The sequence below is a fragment of the Pseudoliparis swirei genome, chromosome 24 (genome assembly GCF_029220125.1).
Source record: "Pseudoliparis swirei isolate HS2019 ecotype Mariana Trench chromosome 24, NWPU_hadal_v1, whole genome shotgun sequence".
NCBI lineage: Eukaryota > Metazoa > Chordata > Actinopteri > Perciformes > Liparidae > Pseudoliparis > Pseudoliparis swirei.
Window position 1 is genome coordinate 27,821,286 of NC_079411.1, and position 18,219 is coordinate 27,839,504.

An 18,219-nucleotide genomic window follows, 5' to 3' on the forward strand; every position below is an offset into this window, starting at 1 on the left:
TTGGCTTACCAAAAGTACAACAACTCATGATGTGGGATTGTGTATTGGATTCATCATACAATAAAAATAATAATTGCAGCACACATTCCTTTTCAATAAAGCCTAATAATATACCGAGAATGAACATAATATCAGGGAAATAAGATGGAAAATAAGACACACGTGGTAAAATATATACAAAAATATTAAATAGAAAACATTGAATGCATAACATTAGGTGAAAAATAGACCACACTGAATAATAATAACAACAATAACAACAACTGTTATGATGAACGACGGGCCGACGATTAGAACTTCAGTGTTGTCAAGCTTTATCGACAATAATAAAGATCGATATCTGCCTGGAGTAGAGGTATAAAAGAGAGAAAAAATACGTACCCAAAAAAACTACAAGTACCTCAATATTACACTTCAGTACAGTCAGGTAAATGTACCTTGTTACGACTGTAGTATATACAGGAGCCCACCTTTTAAACTGATTTACGGGATATTTTCAAATCTGGCAACACTCGGGCTCGCGCTCCTGCCACCTCGAGACATCCCGGGTGAGTCCGAGCTTCGTTTGCAGGTCGCACGCGCGTCTTGGGACGCCGAGGTGACAACCAGACGTCTGTCCGGCCGTTGTTCTCCAAGGTAAGCGATGCCGCCGATGGGCAGACTTCTCTCGTGCGAAAACACGTAGTTTTTACACTTGAAATGCAAAGGTCACGCGACGTATTTATTTAGCTTCCTTCACTATTGAGCCGTTGTAACACCTGCATTTGTATGAACACAGTCACTATCTTATCTTAGTATTTAAACGTAACTTTAGCGTAGTTTCTTGCCGATGACGTACCACATTGGATATCGCGTAACGTTAGCTTACTGATAGTTAGCTAGCTAATAGGTAGCGGACCGCTTCGCCACTTTGCCCCGCTCGCTTGCCGTAGCACGCTGCCATTATTCCTGGGTAGTTAGTTGTTGCCACGGCAACCCCCACTCACAAGTTATCGGCGCTTCGACTCTAGCTGAACTGGCCGCACACACACACACACACACACACGTGCACTGCTTCGAGCAACAGGAACACACGTACAAAACAAACAAGGGATGTAAAATGGCTTCTTCTTGTCTCGTGCCGGACTTCCCGGCCGTCATGGTTGCTCTCGAGCATTTAAAGGAATTGGACCAGCAGCTGAAGGAGGACGGGGTACCTTTCTCACCTGAAGCCAGCCTCCACCTGACGGCGATAACCGCTGCCGTCGCCGAACTCGAGGCGGATTGTCGCGCCGCTCACGAGCTTTTAGAAGTGGAAACCATAGAAAACAGCAAGTTGAGACGCGGGATTATCAATATAAGAGAACAAATGAACCGGGAATGTACGGCTGACGTAGCGGCAGCCCGGGCGGCTAACGCCGAGGCGATGGAGCAGCTGCGCGAAGACCTCGACGCCGTCTCTCGGGTGCAAGACGCCACCGCGAAGAGGCGGGAGGCGCTCCTGAGCCGCGAGGAGGCGCTGCGCCTGGAGCGAGCGCGGGCGACGGCCGAACACGAAGAGGTCGTCGCGGTTCAGAACGAGAAAATCGCCTTGAAGTACGACTCGCAGAAAGAGGTCGACGACGCGAGGGACCGGGTCGAGGCGCTGGCGTCGGGCATCGCCGGCGTCCGGCGGGACGAAGCAACCCTGCGGGAAAAGATGGCGCGGGAGAGAGAGGCGTTCGCGGCGGAAAAAGAGGACCTGCGCGTCGGGGCGAACCGGGCCGCGGGCGAAGCGAAGCGGCGGAAGCGATCGATCGAGACGACCCGAGGAGACTTGGACGCCGTCAATGCCGACGAGCGAGGAACGCGCAACCGCCTGAGCGCGGCCATATTCGACGTGGCCAAGCTGGAGAGCCATTTGCGAAAACTGTCGGCGTCTCGGCGCCAGAACGAGAACCGCCTGCGGGGGGAGACTCAGAAGCGCGAAGAATCGAGGCGGCGGAGAGAAACGCTGAAGGAGGAGGCGCGCGAGGCGGCGGAGGTGTTCCGCGTCGCCGTCCGGCGCCTCGAAGGAGACATCGCCGCGGCGGAGGATAAAACGACGGAGCGCCGAGCGTCCGGATCGCGCCGTCGGGACTCCCTGGCTCGCGTCCGCGAGATCTTCAAGCATCGGCGCGACGAGGAGACGGAAGCGAGGGCGGAGCACCTCCTCGTCTCGCGGGAGATGGAGCGCAGCAAGCTGCGGCTGGAGGAGCGCGTCTCCTCCGCGGTCAAGCACGGCAAGGAGGCGAAGGAGATGGACGAGCGGATCCGGGAGCTCCGGGAGGCCGAGGTCATCGGCGGGCGCGTGTTCGAGAGGAGTCGGGCGGAGTTGCGCGGCGACGCCGCCGCGGAGGAGGAGAACATCGGGCGCCTCGAGGAGGAGAAGAGGCGGCTGGCGGGGCGACTGGAGGAGGCGAAGAGGAGGCAGGAGGAGCACGTGGCGAAGGTGACCTCGGGTATCGGCGACGCCGGGGCGAGACGCCGGGAGCTCCGCGGCGAGGAGGCCGCGCTCCGAAAGCGGCGACCCGCGAGCGCGGACGGGCGCGAGCTGGAACACGGGCGAGAAGAGGAGGAGCGCCGGGAGGAGGCGGAGCGGCGCGCGGCGGAGACCGCGAGCGTCGCGAGGAGTTACGCCGAGAAGCTGAGGGAGCTGGAGGAGCAAGAGGAGGCGCTGGGGGAGGCGGCCGCCGAGTTGGACGAAGAGCGCTCCAGGCACCGGAGGTCGAGCGCGCTGACCTCCGAGTTCAGGCGCAGGAGGGGCGACCTGAAGCGGTGCGTTCGGGCGCTGCGGGAGAACACGGCGTCGCTGCTGCGGCCCAAAGAGGAGCTGAGGGCGGCGCTGGAGGAGCTGCGAGGAGGCGCCGCGGACGCGCTCGGCGAGCGGGCCGCGGCGCTGAGGGCCGTCGAGGTCGCCGTCTACGACGACGGCGCGATGCTGGAGCGGGTCGGCGCGGAGAACAGCCGGCTGCGGCTCCGCGTCCGGCGGATGACGGAGGAGGTCGACGGAGTCCGGGAGGACGGAGGGCGGCGCCGGCGGGAGGCTCGCCGGCTGGAGCGCGGCGTCGAGAGCTCGCTGGGGAGCTTACGGGACGCGTGGGAAGAGGACGCGGCGGCGACCCGGGAGGGGCAGAGCGCCGACGGCGTGCCGCTGGCGGCGTTGAGCGGCGTGCTGGAGCGCCTGGAGGCCAGGAGGCGGCGGCTGGGGGGCGTGGCCACGCTTCTACGGCGCCAGATGTCGGACTTCGGCCGACGGCTGGGGGACAAAACCATCGCAGAGCAGCAGAGCGGAGGATTCGGAAAACCTGCGTCTGGAATATAAAACATATATTACATCAAATGTGATGCAACAAAAACATGTAATAAAGCTCACGGCAACAAAAAGAAGAAATCAAGTCGTTTTATTCACTTTATTCCTCTTAATGGTGCATGGGAGATGCTGTGTTGGTTTGACCGGGTGTTACTCGTAATTTAATTTAAATAATAGCTGTTATTCAGTTGTTCAGGGTTTGTATATACGGAGGATGTTTCCATGATGTACGGTCATGGAAAACCTGGAAAAGTCATGGAATTTTAAAATGGTTTATTTCCAAGCCTGGAAGAAAAGGAAAAACGTCCTCAGTTTTGTAAGTCATGGAAATGTTGTTTTATTCATTTGTTCATTTCACGCTGAGTTTTAAATAGTTAACATGCTTTTTAAAAGAATGACGCCCTGAATGTAAATTTTCGCACATTTTCCGCGCTGCAAGTGAACGCACCTTAACTGAAAAGACATAAATGTTTAATTATTTTAAGCAAATTATTTTCTCTCATTCATTTGTGTTTAAGGTTATTTTCTGTATGCTTTGGAATTCTCTTTGTTAGTTTAAATATAACATTTCTTCACTTTTTTATGTATGCACTGAGATTTAAAAATGTAAAAAATGGTCATGGAAATTTGGTTTAAAGTCCTGGACACCCATTGGTCAACATGTGGATGAACCCTGTTCATTGGTCATGTGGATGAACCTGTTCATTGGTCATGAGGATGAACCTGTTCATTGGTCATGAGGATGAACCTGTTCATTGGTCATGTGGATGAACCCTGTTCATTGGTCATGTGGATGAACCCTGTTCATTGGTCATGAGGATGAACCTGTTCATTGGTCATGTGGATGAACCTGTTCATTGGTCATGAGGATGAACCTGTTCATTGGTCATGAGGATGAACCTGTTCATTGGTCATGTGGATGAACCTGTTCATTGGTCATGTGGATGAACCCTGTTAATTGGTCATGAGGATGAACCTGTTCATTGGTCATGTGGATGAACCTGTTCATTGGTCATGAGGATGAACCTGTTCATTGGTCATGAGGATGAACCCTGTTCATTGGTCATGTGGATGAACCCTGTTCATTGGTCATGTGGATGAACCTGTTCATTGGTCATGAGGATGAACCTGTTCATTGGTCATGAGGATGAACCTGTTCATTGGTCATGTGGATGAACCTGTTCATTGGTCATGTGGATGAACCCTGTTCATTGGTCATGAGGATGAACCTGTTCATTGGTCATGAGGATGAACCTGTTCATTGGTCATGAGGATGAACCTGTTCATTGGCCATGAGGATGAACCCTGTTCATTGGTCATGAGGATGAACCTGTTCATTGGTCATGAGGATGAACCTGTTCATTGGCCATGAGGATGAACCCTGTTCATTGGTCATGTGGATGAACCTGTTCATTGGTCATGAGGATGAACCTGTTCATTGGTCATGAGGATGAACCTGTTCATTGGCCATGAGGATGAACCCTGTTCATTGGTCATGTGGATGAACCTGTTCATTGGTCATGTGGATGAACCTGTTCATTGGTCATGAGGATGAACCTTTTGATTGGTCACCATATGTATGAACCCTGGTTAATGTTATTAGTTCCTCTTCTTCTTGCTTTTCCTGAAACAACAAATCACAAATGTCTGCTGCAATGTTGGGGCTCAAATGGAGCCGATGTGAAGCACTTTGAATTTCACCTGTGTTTTTGAAATGTGCTCTCTATAAATAAAGTTGCCCTCCTTTTTGGTTTTTATTTTTCTGAGTTTTTCCTGACTTTTCCTTCTCCCCAGACTGAAGTTGGACACCAGCAGACGGCAGAGGACACCGGAGGTTTTCTCTCTCCGCTGTAACCGTGACTTTGTAGCTTGAGGGTCAAATCAAACGGAGAAGAAAGCATGCAGACGCACAAAGACGCACAAAGAGAAACATTCCCCACCGCCTGCGTCGCACACGACTGGGACCACGAAGAGGAGGAGAAAAAGATCCCCAAAAACTAGACCGCTGAAGGGAAGTGAGCAGCTACTCTCAGGGAAGGAGGTAAGTCCTTGACTTTGGTCTGAACTCCTTTGTGCCGTCTATATATTTATATATAAAGATATATATAGAAAGATATATTTATATATCAAGATATATATATTTTTAGAAATATATATATCTTTATATATATTTATATTTATATATAAAGATATATATATAAAGATATATATTTTTTTATAAATATATCTTTATATATATATTTTTTTAAATATAAAGATATGTATATATTTATATATATATTTTTTAATGTATATATATATATATATTTTATATAAAGATATATATAAATACATTTTTTATTTATTTATTTATCTATATATATATTTTATATAAAGATATATATATATATACATATTTATTTATATATATATATGTGTATATTGAAAGTTCAGCCATACTATGGACCGGAATAAATCTTTTCCTGAGCGATTTATGTGTGTTTTCATGTCCCGGAAGCTTGTTAATGTTATAGCTCAGAGAATTAACGTTAGAATGACTTTGACGAGTACGTTGCATTAACGTGACAAAGTGGTCCGAGTGCTTTCCACTGAAGTTTTTCTCCCATTGTGACTGGTGTTGTCATATCTGTGCTAAGAGACCAGCGGCTCACGTTTCAGTTCACAACTTAAAACAAGCGGGCGCCATCATAACTAATGCAACATGCATGTGTATGATTGAGTGGCCCCATTGTGTCGTGGTGTCGTGTGTGTTGTGTTCACTCGGCTTTGCAGTGGGGGCGGGTAAAGGTCAGAGAGTCACCAAGTAATTTAATACCAAACACTACATAACATGCACATGGAAGATAACATATACACACACACACACACACACACACACATATACACACACACACACACATGTCTTAGTGCAAGACTTATAAAGAACATGATTAAATTGCATCATTTTGGATAACTAGGATTTTATTAAAAGGTATCTTGTCGTTCAAAAGATGGACTTTAATGAATTTCTAGGTGCACTATCAAAATATATTTCAGGGTATGATATATTATGTCATATATATCTTGTATACCATAACATTTGGTTCAGATATTAATGTCATGTTTGTTTTGCAGTAAACTTATTATTAAATACTATACATATTATTATTCTATATTATATTGTTTATATGCAGTATAAGTATTTTATATTATATATATTATTATTCTATATTGTTTATATGCAGTATACGTATTATTATATATTATTATTATTATATATTGTTTATATACAGTTTCCATTTATTATGTATTATATAAATAATTGTATATATTTTATTATTATATTGTTTAAATGCAGTATACATTTTGTATATGCAGTATAATTATTATTATATATTATAATATTATTCTTTATTGTTTGTATGCAGTATAAGTATTATATATATATTATATTGTTTATATGGAGTATAAGTATTATTATATATATATTAGTGCTGTGAAAAATAACGCGTTAATTAAATTACAGGTTTAACTAGTTTGTTTTTTTAAACGCATTTAACGCATGCGCAGAATGAGCTTCCAATCCGTCTGTTGTTGATCGTCGGGACGAAAAAAAAGTCACTTGCAAAATGAGCTTCCAATCCACCACTTCAATCTGAACTCTGTCCGCTCTCATGCAGACGGTCTGTTCATCGGTAATGATCCTTCCGCAGGTTCACCTCCGGAAACCTTGTGACGACTTTTACTTCCTGTAGATCAGGGTCTCAACACGTCGATCGCGACCTGCCAGTCGATCGCGGCGTAGTGTCGGTAGATCGCATGACATTAAAAAGATTGGCCCGCCCCCTGACATGTTCTCTATCGCACGTCTTTGTTCTTTTATTAAACTAAACGTCTGTTGTTGATCGTATCTCCACAGCAGCATGTCATTTCTGTCTCTTCGCGTTGCGTTAACACTTATCGATCTCCGTCGCGCGCCACATAGCTCCGTGCGCGCATCGGGACCGAGCAAAAAAAAGTCACTTGTCAATCTGTCCACCTGTCCGGGCCGGTGAGGTTTCAGCTTTGCAGCGGTGTCCCCGCCGTCCCTTTCATCACGGCCCAGTTCATGAAGAAAACCCACAGTCAGTTTGCCTCAGCAGCTGCTAGAGGAAGACTAGAGGCCTTTAGATTGTATCATGGTGGAGTTAATGGTTGACAAACAAGAGAAAAATGTTCTGTTTAACCCTCCTGTTACCTTTACATTTACTAACATAATTTACCCTCGGGGTCAATTTGACCCCAGCAATTAAAACCTCCAGAAAATTATTAGAATTAATATTGCTTCCCAAGTTTAAGTGTGAGGTACTTTATGTTTGTTTGTTGACAACCTAAATAGCCCTTTAAATAAATAAAAAAGTTGATATTTCTTATATGTTTGACACAGTGAAAAACAGCCTGGGGTCAAATTGACCCCAAAGAACACCGACATTAAACATTGAATGGGGTCAAATTGACCCTAAAGGTAACAGGAGGGTTAAACATTTTGTTTAGGATGAAGATGTATTAATGTTCCATATGGAAGAAAACTGCTAAATAACTGCTGAGTTGCAGCACCATTGTATAGAAGAATGTATAAATGTATATATCCGTCTTTTGTCATAAATCTCTATGTTCTCACCAAATATACCGAGAATATCGGTAATATGTGATTAATCATGATTAATCCACAAAAACCTGTGATTAACCCGAGTAAAAATTTTAATCGTTTCACAGCCCTAATATATATCTATAATTATTATATATGATATTATTATTCTATATTGTTTATATGTAGTATAATTATTCTATATATTTTTTAAATATTATTATTGTATATTGTTTATATGCAGTATAAGTATTATTCTATATTATTATTCTATAGTGTTTATATGCAGTGTAAGTATTATATATATTATATGTTCTAATATTATTCTATATTTTCGATATATGTATATAATCAATTCAGCCATGTGGAAGATATCGCATAAAAAAAATACCCTCCTTGGAATGTCAAGAGGCCGCTGCTCTTCGATGTGTAAATGTCACTGTGCCACTAAAGGATCGAGTGACTCATCAGAGTCCCACTGCACATGCACTCACTGACGTATATTATCTATTCATGTTTGGACATAAGTTTAGTGGAAGACACTTTTTTTATTTTTTTCCCTGCTGCTTTAAAAACAACGTCCAAAGGAATCATGTTTGTTAAACCCGACCACGATTGTGTCGTAACTAGGGATGGGTATCGTTTGGGTTTTTTCCGATACCGGTGCTAAACCGGTACTTGTAAAACGATACCGGTGCCTGAACCGAGATTTTTTTAAAATTTTTTCGCACAATGAGGACATTAAAAACCTCTTTGGCCATATTCCCTGAAGAAGCCGTTATCATGGAGCACTGACACACAACGGATATCAGACTGTTAACATACACAATACATGTTCTCCATTATATGATGTGATATGTATTGTCATGTGCAGACTTTATAGGGTTAATCCTGTCACTGTTTTGATGGGCAAAGAGAACAACCAATCAGAGGGACTGTAGATGACACGTGACAAATAAAGTTTTGCTTCTGACAGCGAGAGTTACACTGAAACAAAGTGATGCCCCACGGTCTTTATTCCTTACCGGGAATATAATGACGGAGGAATAAAGACCGTGGGTCGTCACTTTGTTTCAGTGTAGCTCTCGCTGTCAGAAGCAAAACTTTATCTGTCACGTGTCATCTTCAGTCCCTCTGATTGGTTGTTCTCTTTGCCCATCAACACAGTGACATGTTTAACCCTATAAAGTCTGCACATGACAATACATATCACATCATATAATGGAGAACATATATTGTGAATGTTAAGTCTGATATCTGTTGTGTGTCAGTGCTCCATGATAACGGCTTCTAACAGGGAATATGGCCAAAGAGGTTTTTAATGTCCTCATTGTGCGTAAAAAAAAAAGAAAGTCTCGGTTCAGGCACCGGTATCGTTTTAAAAGTACCGGTTTAGCACCGGTATCGGAAAAAACCCAAACGATACCCATCCCTAGTCACCACTCGAGTCAATAGAGCTTTTAGTGCTTCATCGTGTGTGTGTGTGAGACACGTTGCAGGGTTCAGATTTTACTCACAATATATTATTGTATTGTATTATATTATTACTCCGGCATTATATTATAATAAAACACTCCACCTGTACTGTAGATATTGTAATTTTAGTTATTTTTATTGTATAGATTTTCGGATGTTCTTATTTGACGTAAAAAAGTGTCTTTGAATACCTTGAAAAGCGCTATATAAATTAAATGCATTATTATTATTATATAATCTACGGCTCCACCTTTTTACTCACTTAAGTAAAAATGTAATTGCAGGACTTTTACTGTGCGGTATTATTATAATTTGATAACATTGCCATTTTTAGATTCCTTTTTATATATATATATATATACGAAATTAAACTTGTGATTTTAGGGTTTTTTGTTAATCTTTTATTTGTGAAATCTCACGCGTTATCTGGATTACTAACCGAACATATATATAATATTTATATACATATATATATATATATATAATATTTATTTATATATATATATATATTTCATTGTTTAGATATGTGAAGAACTCAAAAGTTAGATTCCACAAATAAAAAATTAGCAAAACACTAAAAACACGTATCATTTTGTGTTTTCTTAAATCTCATGAGAATACCTGACGTCACATTGGTGATCAAAGCGACCCGAGTGCGGTTACAACACGCACACCGAGGAAGTCGTTATTGCAAAACACACACACACACACACAAAGACAAACACAAGTGCGTGGGTGTGTGAGTGCAGCGGTTTGGATTGCGCAACGTCTGTAATATTCCATCCGGTCTGGTGACCTCTGCTTCCTCATCTCACGCTCCCTCCGAGAGGCTTCAGAGGCGCGAGCGAGAAGCCAGACGTCGGACGTGAAGTCACCGTCACGGCCGCGAAAACACGAGCTCCAGTCAGCCGATCGTAACGCACAGAATATATTATAAAGGAGGCGTTAAGGAATATTTATTGTTATTATAATTCAAGAGTGAACACACAGCTGTGGACAGTGATGGAGACTGTGGGTAAGATATTCTCTATTTTACTGTAGATGAGGGGATTAAAAAAAATCTAGAATATCTACTGGTGTCATTTTGAATGTACAACATTAAATTAAAAAACATAGTTTCTGTATATCTGTCTGTTTATGCTCATCTAAATGCACCAGGGTGTGCTTTATATGACGGAGTGGAAGACGACTCCCGGTGTCGCACACATCAAGTATCGGATAGTTCTGGTCGAGAGGGTCAAAGGTCAACATTGTTTTTGTGTGTTTTTTCTCCCTGAAGTTAATGGGAGACCTAAATTATATTTAGTTTAAATTCAACTTTAAGTTTAGTGCAAGTATTTTTTTTATATTAGTCTATTTGTGGTGTACCTCTTCTCCAGTCGATGTGTCCTCTATTGTTCGTGCCTTTTAAGAGCTGCGACAATCAACATGTAGAGGAGACGAACACGATTATAACCCAGCTCGGCTTTTACAGCAAAGTTTAGCTTCTTGTTTTTTAAATATTTGAATAATAAATACTCACTGCTTCATAAACCCTCACGTACGCTGCCGACCGAGCACCGGACAGGCTGTTAATATTTAAAGAGACTGATTCATCTCTCTGGGGAGAGAGAGAGGTAGAGGTGTAGAGAGAGGGGGAGAGAGAGAGAGAGCGAGAGAGAGAGACTCCAGCTGATCCTGTGAGCGGCGCTGCACCACGAGGCAGAAACACTGAACTCATGATCTGAGTTTAAGGTCAACAGGAGGAGGAGGAATCCTAGCTTGTGTGACCGTTTGTGTGACTGTGTGCATGACGTGTGTGTGTGTGTGACTGTGTGTGTGTGATGGTGTTTGTTTGTGTGTGATTAGGGATGAGAATTGATACGATTTTAACGATTCCGATACCTTATCGATTCCTGCTTATCGATTCGATTCCTTATCGATTCTTTTATCGATTCTTATTGGGCAAGGGGCAAAAAAAGAGCACAAATGGGTTTATTTACATTAATTTTCTTTTATATAATTTTCTATAATGCTGCACACACCATATACAGTATGTATACATACACATTTTTTTAAATAACCAAAAACATTTATACATATTCCTCTTGAACTTAAAATAAAACTTACATAACTTAAATTAAATGTATTTTGTTTAATTTAAACATGTTCCTAGAAATTACAGTGCGCCTTCCTTTTTTTTAAAGGGTATATGAACTGAGCTGCCAAAAATGAAACTAGCAGTGGCAAATACCAAGTGTGCAACCATCAATTGTATGGATCAAAAACAATTCTTGTGCAGAAAAATAAGCATGTCTGCTTTCTCCGGGAGGATCCGCGATCTCTCAGGACTTCTTGTGTCTCCAGCCGTGGAGAACACTCTCAGATGGGCTGGAGGATGAACACAAAGATATGAGGAGGTGGACAAGACGTGCTGTCGCCTGTGACCCAGACAGACGACCAGCCTCTGAACCGGTCTGACTGAATGTCATCAGATAAATTGGATGGCAATGGAGATTATTTATATAGTGAAAGCTGGTTTACACAATGAAACAAATGGCACTTACAAAATCGCTGAATTTGCTGAGCTGACATTAAGCCACATTAAGAGGGGAGGCGAACACTACCTCGCCTCAATGTAGGGGGCTGACCATGGAAGATTCTATAGCTACGCTAAATATCGATATGCTCAGTTTAATAATGGATTAAAAATCGATATGCTCAGTTTAATAATGGGTTAACACGATAACGCGAACGTTTGCTGATAACACACGCCCTCCGATCATTAACACCGTTACGATCAAACATTTCTCAAAACTGGACTTTCAATCCAAACGTGAAGTGATCAATAATGGGACCAATGGTGAAGTGATCAATAATGGGACCAATGCCGGAGCTCAAATGTCTGCTTCAAACGAAGGACAGAAGATAACGTGATCGACTCCACACAATAAAGGCAAACGGCTTCACACAGTGAGTGGTTGTGATCACTTCTGAGGAGTTTACCTTGGACAGAAAGAGATGAAGCCGGCGTTAGCTGAGCTGCTGCAGCGAACACATTCCTGTCATTTAATTCCACGCTGTGTTCAAATGCTTCTTCATATTTGTTGTATTTCCTCCCTTCGACGAAATAGACTTTTTACACACGTTACAAGTGGCGTAGTTGTCATGTTGTCGTGTGAAATGGAGCCAAACTTTAGAACGCTTCTGCCTAGTTGCCATGTTTGCTGCAGTCTGAAGAAGAAACTAAAAAAGTTTGCGCATGAGCAACGCCACAGAGGACCGTTAGCAGAACCGTTAAAGAATGTGACTGACGATCCCAAACAATCGGTTCACTCTCGATGCCCATCCCTATGTGTGTGTGTGTGTGTGTGTGTGTGTGTGTGTGTGTGTGTGTGTGTGTGTGTGTGTGTGTGTGTGTGTGTGTGTGTGTGTGTGTGTGTGTGTGTGTGTGTGTGTGTGTGTGTGTGTGTGTGTGTGTGTGTGTGTGCGTGACGCCATTAAATTAAATAAAAGCGACTCTCTGCTCGTCGGCTGTTCAATCAGAGTCTGGAGCCTCCTCTCTCTCTGTCTCTCTCTCTGTCTCTCTCTCTGTCTCTCTGTCTCTCTCTCTCTGTCTCTCTCTCTGTCTCTCTCTCTCTCTCTCTCTGTCTCTCTCTCTGTCTCTCTCTCTCTCTCTCTGTCTCTCTCTCTCTCTCTGTCTCTCTCTGTCTGTCTCTCTCTCTCTGTCTCTCTCTCTCTCTCTCTCTCTCTCTGTCTCTCTCTCTCTCTCTCTCTCCAGGTCACGTCTCACCATCTTTTGTCTTTTTCCTCCAATCAGTGTGTCCGATGGGTGGCGGCGCCGCCCGGCTGTACGGCGCCCTGACTCCTCCCCTCCCCCCCACGTCGCCCCAGCCCGCCGACGCTAACCTGGATCCAGCTTTCTGCCAGGTGACTTTTTTTTCCTTCCTTCTCTTCCGTCAACGATGCAGATTTTTGATCTTCGCCTCCGTGGAACAGAAATCGAGTGTCATTGTCGTCCGTTTTCTCTCCTCAGGGGCGGAGGTCGTCCTCCGCGTGTCCCTCCGATCCGGCGGCGCTGCTCCGGCAGTGTGAAGACGCCCTCGGGGCGGACCGAGCGCCTCGCCTCCACAGGACGTTCACTCGCGTCACCGATGGCGACGGCGTCCCCGGCAACGGCGTCCGGGTGATGCAGTGGAACATATTAGCCCAAGGTTATTTTTATTTTGCTTTTAGCGCGTCTACTATGACATCACACCGATTTATCTCAGGATGCATTAGAGTAACCTGCCCGGCAACAAGCTGCAGACACAGTTAGTTAAGCTAACTCTGAGTCTAGAGGTCATTGAGAAGCTAGATGCTAACGTGAACTACGGAGCCTCGTTTAGCTCGATGCGGGGCTCCTGCGGTCATGGAAAACCTGGGAAAGTCATGGAGTTTTTTGAATGGTTATTTCTAGGGCTGCAACTAACGATTATTTTGATAATCGATTAATCGGTTGATTATTTTTTCGATTAATCGGATAAAAGAACAAAAAAACTTTAATTTTCAACCCTTTATTCAAAACAGGGTCCGTACGGTCATGGAAAACGTGGAAAAGTCATGGAATTTTTAAATGGCTATTAGCAGGCCTAGAAAAGTAATTGAAAAAAATAAAATCCCAAAATATTTGGAAAAGTAATGAAAATTTGTTTTATTCAAATGTTAATTTACACGGTATATATACGGTATGCTTTGGAATTCTCATTGTTAGTTTAAATACGACATCTTCTCACTTTGTCACGTATAGACAGAGTTCTCACAAAATGTTTCATCATGGAAATTTGGTTTAAAGTCATGGAAAGGTCCTGGAGATCCACTGGTCACCATGGTGATGAACCTGTTCACTGGTCACCATGGTGATGAACCTGTTCACTGGTCACCATGGTGATGAACCGTCGCAAACAGACAGCTTTCCTCTCCTGAGCAGTGGTCCCCATTTGGCCCCCTGAACAATATCAGAACGCATTCCGTTTTTTTTTTTTTCCACCTGGCCCGCTGCCGTTGAGATTGCAGTGAGACGCGGAAAAAAAAGTGAAGTGGTGCTCTTCTTCGCAATAAAACATCTTTGATGGACGTGTCGCGTCTCGGCCAATCAGCGTTCAGATGTCGACAGCGTTTGGGAAGTTAGGTTAGCTTGAATGTTAGCCGCTACATCTGCTGCTGTCACGCTGCACGGTGTAGCGATACTAACAAAGTACCCGTACGTTAAACACGATGTGATTTAGCATATTTTTTGTATCTATACTTCATTAAGAGAGCGATCAGAGCGCACGCGCTGCTCCGCTCCGTTAAATGTTGTCTGCACGCGCAGCGCTCACAGCGTCGTGGCTTATCTCCGTTGCCTTTCTCCGTGGAAAAATATTTTCCGCTATCCGCCACGGAATAAATAACCACGTTTTCTACGTTATACTCTTGTGGAAATGCCACACACGTCGTGACATGTAGCGCCCTGGTGTCTGGGGTCATGACGTCACCCGGAGGCGCACTCAGCTCCGTGAATGTCTCCGACTGCGTGAATGACTTCCGCATCCAGCGCCACGTGAGCAGCAGCAGCCAATTAGATTCATCAACAGAGGAGCAGCTCAGCGCTGATTGGCTCTCACAACGCAGCGTTCCGTCTCTCACTCCGCTCTTGTTTTTCCTGCGCCGCTCTGCGCTCAACTCAACTTTGTTTATACTCCGCCACTTATTGAGCGCCGTAATAATCGCGCGACACAACGAATCGATAATGAAATTCGTTGCCAACTATTTTAATAATCGATTCGTTGTTGCAACCCTAGTTATTTCCAGGCCTGGAAAAAGTCCTGGAGAAAATGTAATCCTAAAAGTTTTGGGAAAGTCATGGACATGTTGTTGTATTCATATGTTCATTTTACGCTGAGTTTTAAATAATTAAGATGCTTTTAAAAGAATGACGCTCAAAATATAAAGTCAGGAAAAGTCATGGAAAAGTCGTGGAATAGTAATTAAATAGACATGGAAAAGTAATTAAATAGTCATGGAATGGTAATTATATAATCATGGCATAGTCATGGATTAGTCATGGAGTAGTCATTGAAGTCATGGAATAGTCATGGAGTAGTCATGGGAGTCCATCGGTCAAGGTGTGTGTGACCTGTGTTTACTGAAGTCAGACCTCTTCTCTCCTTCAGCTCTCGGCGAGGGACTGGACGGCTTTGTCCGGTGTCCCCCGGAGGCCCTCAGTTGGTCCCGCAGGAAGTACCTCATCCTGGAGGAGATCCTCACCTACAGGCCTCACATCCTGTGTCTGCAGGAAGTGGACCACTACCACGACACCCTGCAGCCGGTCCTGGCGGGCCTCGGCTACGGCGGCCACTTCTGCCCCAAGCCGTGGTCGCCGTGCCTGGAGGTGGAGGGCAACAACGGCCCCGACGGCTGCGCGCTGTTCTTCGACCGGTCGCGCTACGAGCTGCTGGACAGCGTGAACGTCCGTCTGGCCGCCATGCGGATTCCAACCAATCAGGCGAGTCCACGCGACACGGTCCAAAGATTAACGACGCCTCAATGTCTCTCAAGGAAAGACACTTTGAAGGGTTATTATGGTCCGTCTTTGTTAATCGCCTTTTTCTTGCAATTATAAGAGCAATATACGAGTTCCTGCAGAACGCTCCACATCTTCAGAGGGTGTCGTGACCGTCTGTTCCCACACAGACAGGAATCAACGAGAGTGGAGACACCTGGAGGAGCCGTGAGCATCAACTCTCACGGCTTCGTTGACCAGCTGCACGTCGTTTACCTTTAATTACTTGGTACCTAAAAAAAGCCTTTTTGTAGAACTCTGAAATGTACATTATTTTTCAGTTTCTGGTAACCTAAACTTTTATGTTTAACCTGCCGCTGACCTTTTGGACCGTTTCAGTTTATTCACTTGAACGGCTTACAGTTCAATAAAAACTGGAAAAAATGGGTGAAGCGTTCTAAAACTTTTGATGTGCAACTAGTTTATGTTGACTCTAACGCATCTCTCCCTCCCTCACCCTCTCTCTCTTTCTATCTCTCAATAAAATTTTTGAATCCCTCTGAATTTAATTCTTCTCTCTCTCTTTCTATCTCTCTGCCACTTTCTATCTCTCTCCCTCTCAATTACATTTTTGAATTCAATTTTTCTGGCTCCCTCTCTCCCTCTCTTTTTATATTTCTCGCACTCTCAATTAAATTTGTGGAATTTCTCTCGATTAACTTCTTCTCTCTCTCGCTTTCTCTCTTTCTATATATCTCTCTCCCTCTCTCTCTCCCCCTCTCTCTCCACAGATCGCCGTGTTGACGACGCTGCGTTGCCGGAGCTCGGGGACACGCGTGTGCGTGGCCGTGACTCACCTGAAGGCGCGTTCCGGCTGGGAGTGGCTCCGCAGCGCCCAGGGCTCCGACTTCCTGGGACACCTCCAGAACCTGGTCCGGGACCCGGCCGGTGACCCCGCCGCGTCAGCCGCCCCTCTGTTCGTGTGCGGGGACTTCAACGCGGTGCCGACCGAGGAGGTGTACCGGCGCTTCGCCGCGTCGCCTCTCGGTTTGGACTCGGCGTACAAGAAGCTCGGCGAGGACGGGGCGACCGAGCCGGAGTTCACGTCGTGGAAGATCCGGTCCACGGGGGAATGCCGCGCCACGCTGGACTACATCTGGTACAGCCGGGACTCGCTGAGAGTGGACCGGGTTCTGGACGTGCCCACCGAGGAACAGATCGGGCCGAACAGGCTTCCGTCGGTCAGCTATCCATCGGACCACCTCTCTCTGGTGTGTGACTTCAGCTTCAAGGAGAAGGAGTGAGGAAGGAAACGAGGAGGAGGCGATGCCGAGGAGAGACGACGCCTAGAAGAGGAAGAGGAGGCGACGAGGAAGCCATGCAGTCGAGATCGGCTGCGGTCGGCTTGAACGCCAGAAGGAGGCGGGGCTTACAAGACGCTATTTTGGAGTGACAGGTGGAAGATGACGACGACGACAAGTTACAGAAGAAAAAAAAGTTGTTTATTTTTGACTGGATGGAACGGTCGGATAATTTATGACAGAAGTCGCAGAGGATGCTGCAACAACAACAATAACAACAACGTCTACCTGCACATGGAGTAATGGAGGAAACTGTTGTAAATGTTGTGCTTCAAACTGAACGGCAGTGACTGAGAATAAAGACGTATAGTTTACATTCAATGATAGTCTTTGTTTGTTTGTTCTCTAGTTGGTTTGCTTACTTGGTAGTTTGGGAATTAAACGATCGTTTACCCAAATATCCAAACTATCCAGTGATGGATGAGTTTTGATGTACAGATCGCCCCCTGGTGGCTGGCTGCGGTACAGGTTATACATCCTCAGCCTCCGATTAGCGATGGGCACATGAACTAACAATTAGTGTTTTATTATGTACTTTTAGTAATTATCACTGATGTATGCTCAAATGTTTGTTTTCTAATGACCTTTATTTTAAGTAATTATTTGGTGCTATCCAAAAGCTAACGGCTAACTTGCTAACCAGAATGATGCCAGACTTTTACATCAGGAGGAAAAAAGAAATAACCTAAAAATGTATGCTAATAATGTCCTATCAGTTTACACAATTTAAAGATTGTGTCTACAGTGGCTTATGAACCTCGGTTTGACCATAAATAAATAGCTTTGTTTACTGTAATCATTCTGCACGTATGACATCTTTGTGCTGAAGCTAGGATGTTTTTTTTTAAAAATAAGTTTGTGCTTTCAATTTCCAGGACATATTATATATATCTATATTATATATAAATCTATATATATATATTTATATCAATCTCCGCCTCTCCCCCCCCACAAAAAAATTAAA

General features: G+C 44.6%; 2 protein-coding genes across 3 annotated transcripts; both read left to right on the top strand.

Moving 5' to 3' along the window:
* Positions 1-509: 509 nt before the first annotated feature.
* Positions 510-17,576, top strand: LOC130189616 (nocturnin-like). Of its 2 annotated transcripts, XM_056408502.1 has the most exons (6): positions 510-636; positions 5,105-5,351; positions 13,192-13,301; positions 13,408-13,585; positions 15,566-15,897; positions 16,686-17,576. In XM_056408502.1, exons 3-6 carry the CDS (start codon positions 13,200-13,202, stop codon positions 17,196-17,198), a joined length of 1,125 nt encoding a protein of 374 aa, XP_056264477.1. In that variant the 5' UTR covers positions 510-636; positions 5,105-5,351; positions 13,192-13,199; the 3' UTR covers positions 17,199-17,576. The 2 variants fall into 2 exon arrangements, with proteins under 2 accessions (XP_056264477.1, XP_056264476.1); XM_056408501.1 differs by lacking the exons at positions 510-636; positions 5,105-5,351 and adding an exon at positions 10,108-10,407.
* Positions 653-3,966, top strand: LOC130189614 (trichohyalin-like). The gene has a single exon (XM_056408494.1). It carries the CDS (start codon positions 1,100-1,102, stop codon positions 3,320-3,322), a length of 2,223 nt encoding a protein of 740 aa, XP_056264469.1. The 5' UTR covers positions 653-1,099; the 3' UTR covers positions 3,323-3,966.
* Positions 17,577-18,219: the final 643 nt, after the last annotated feature.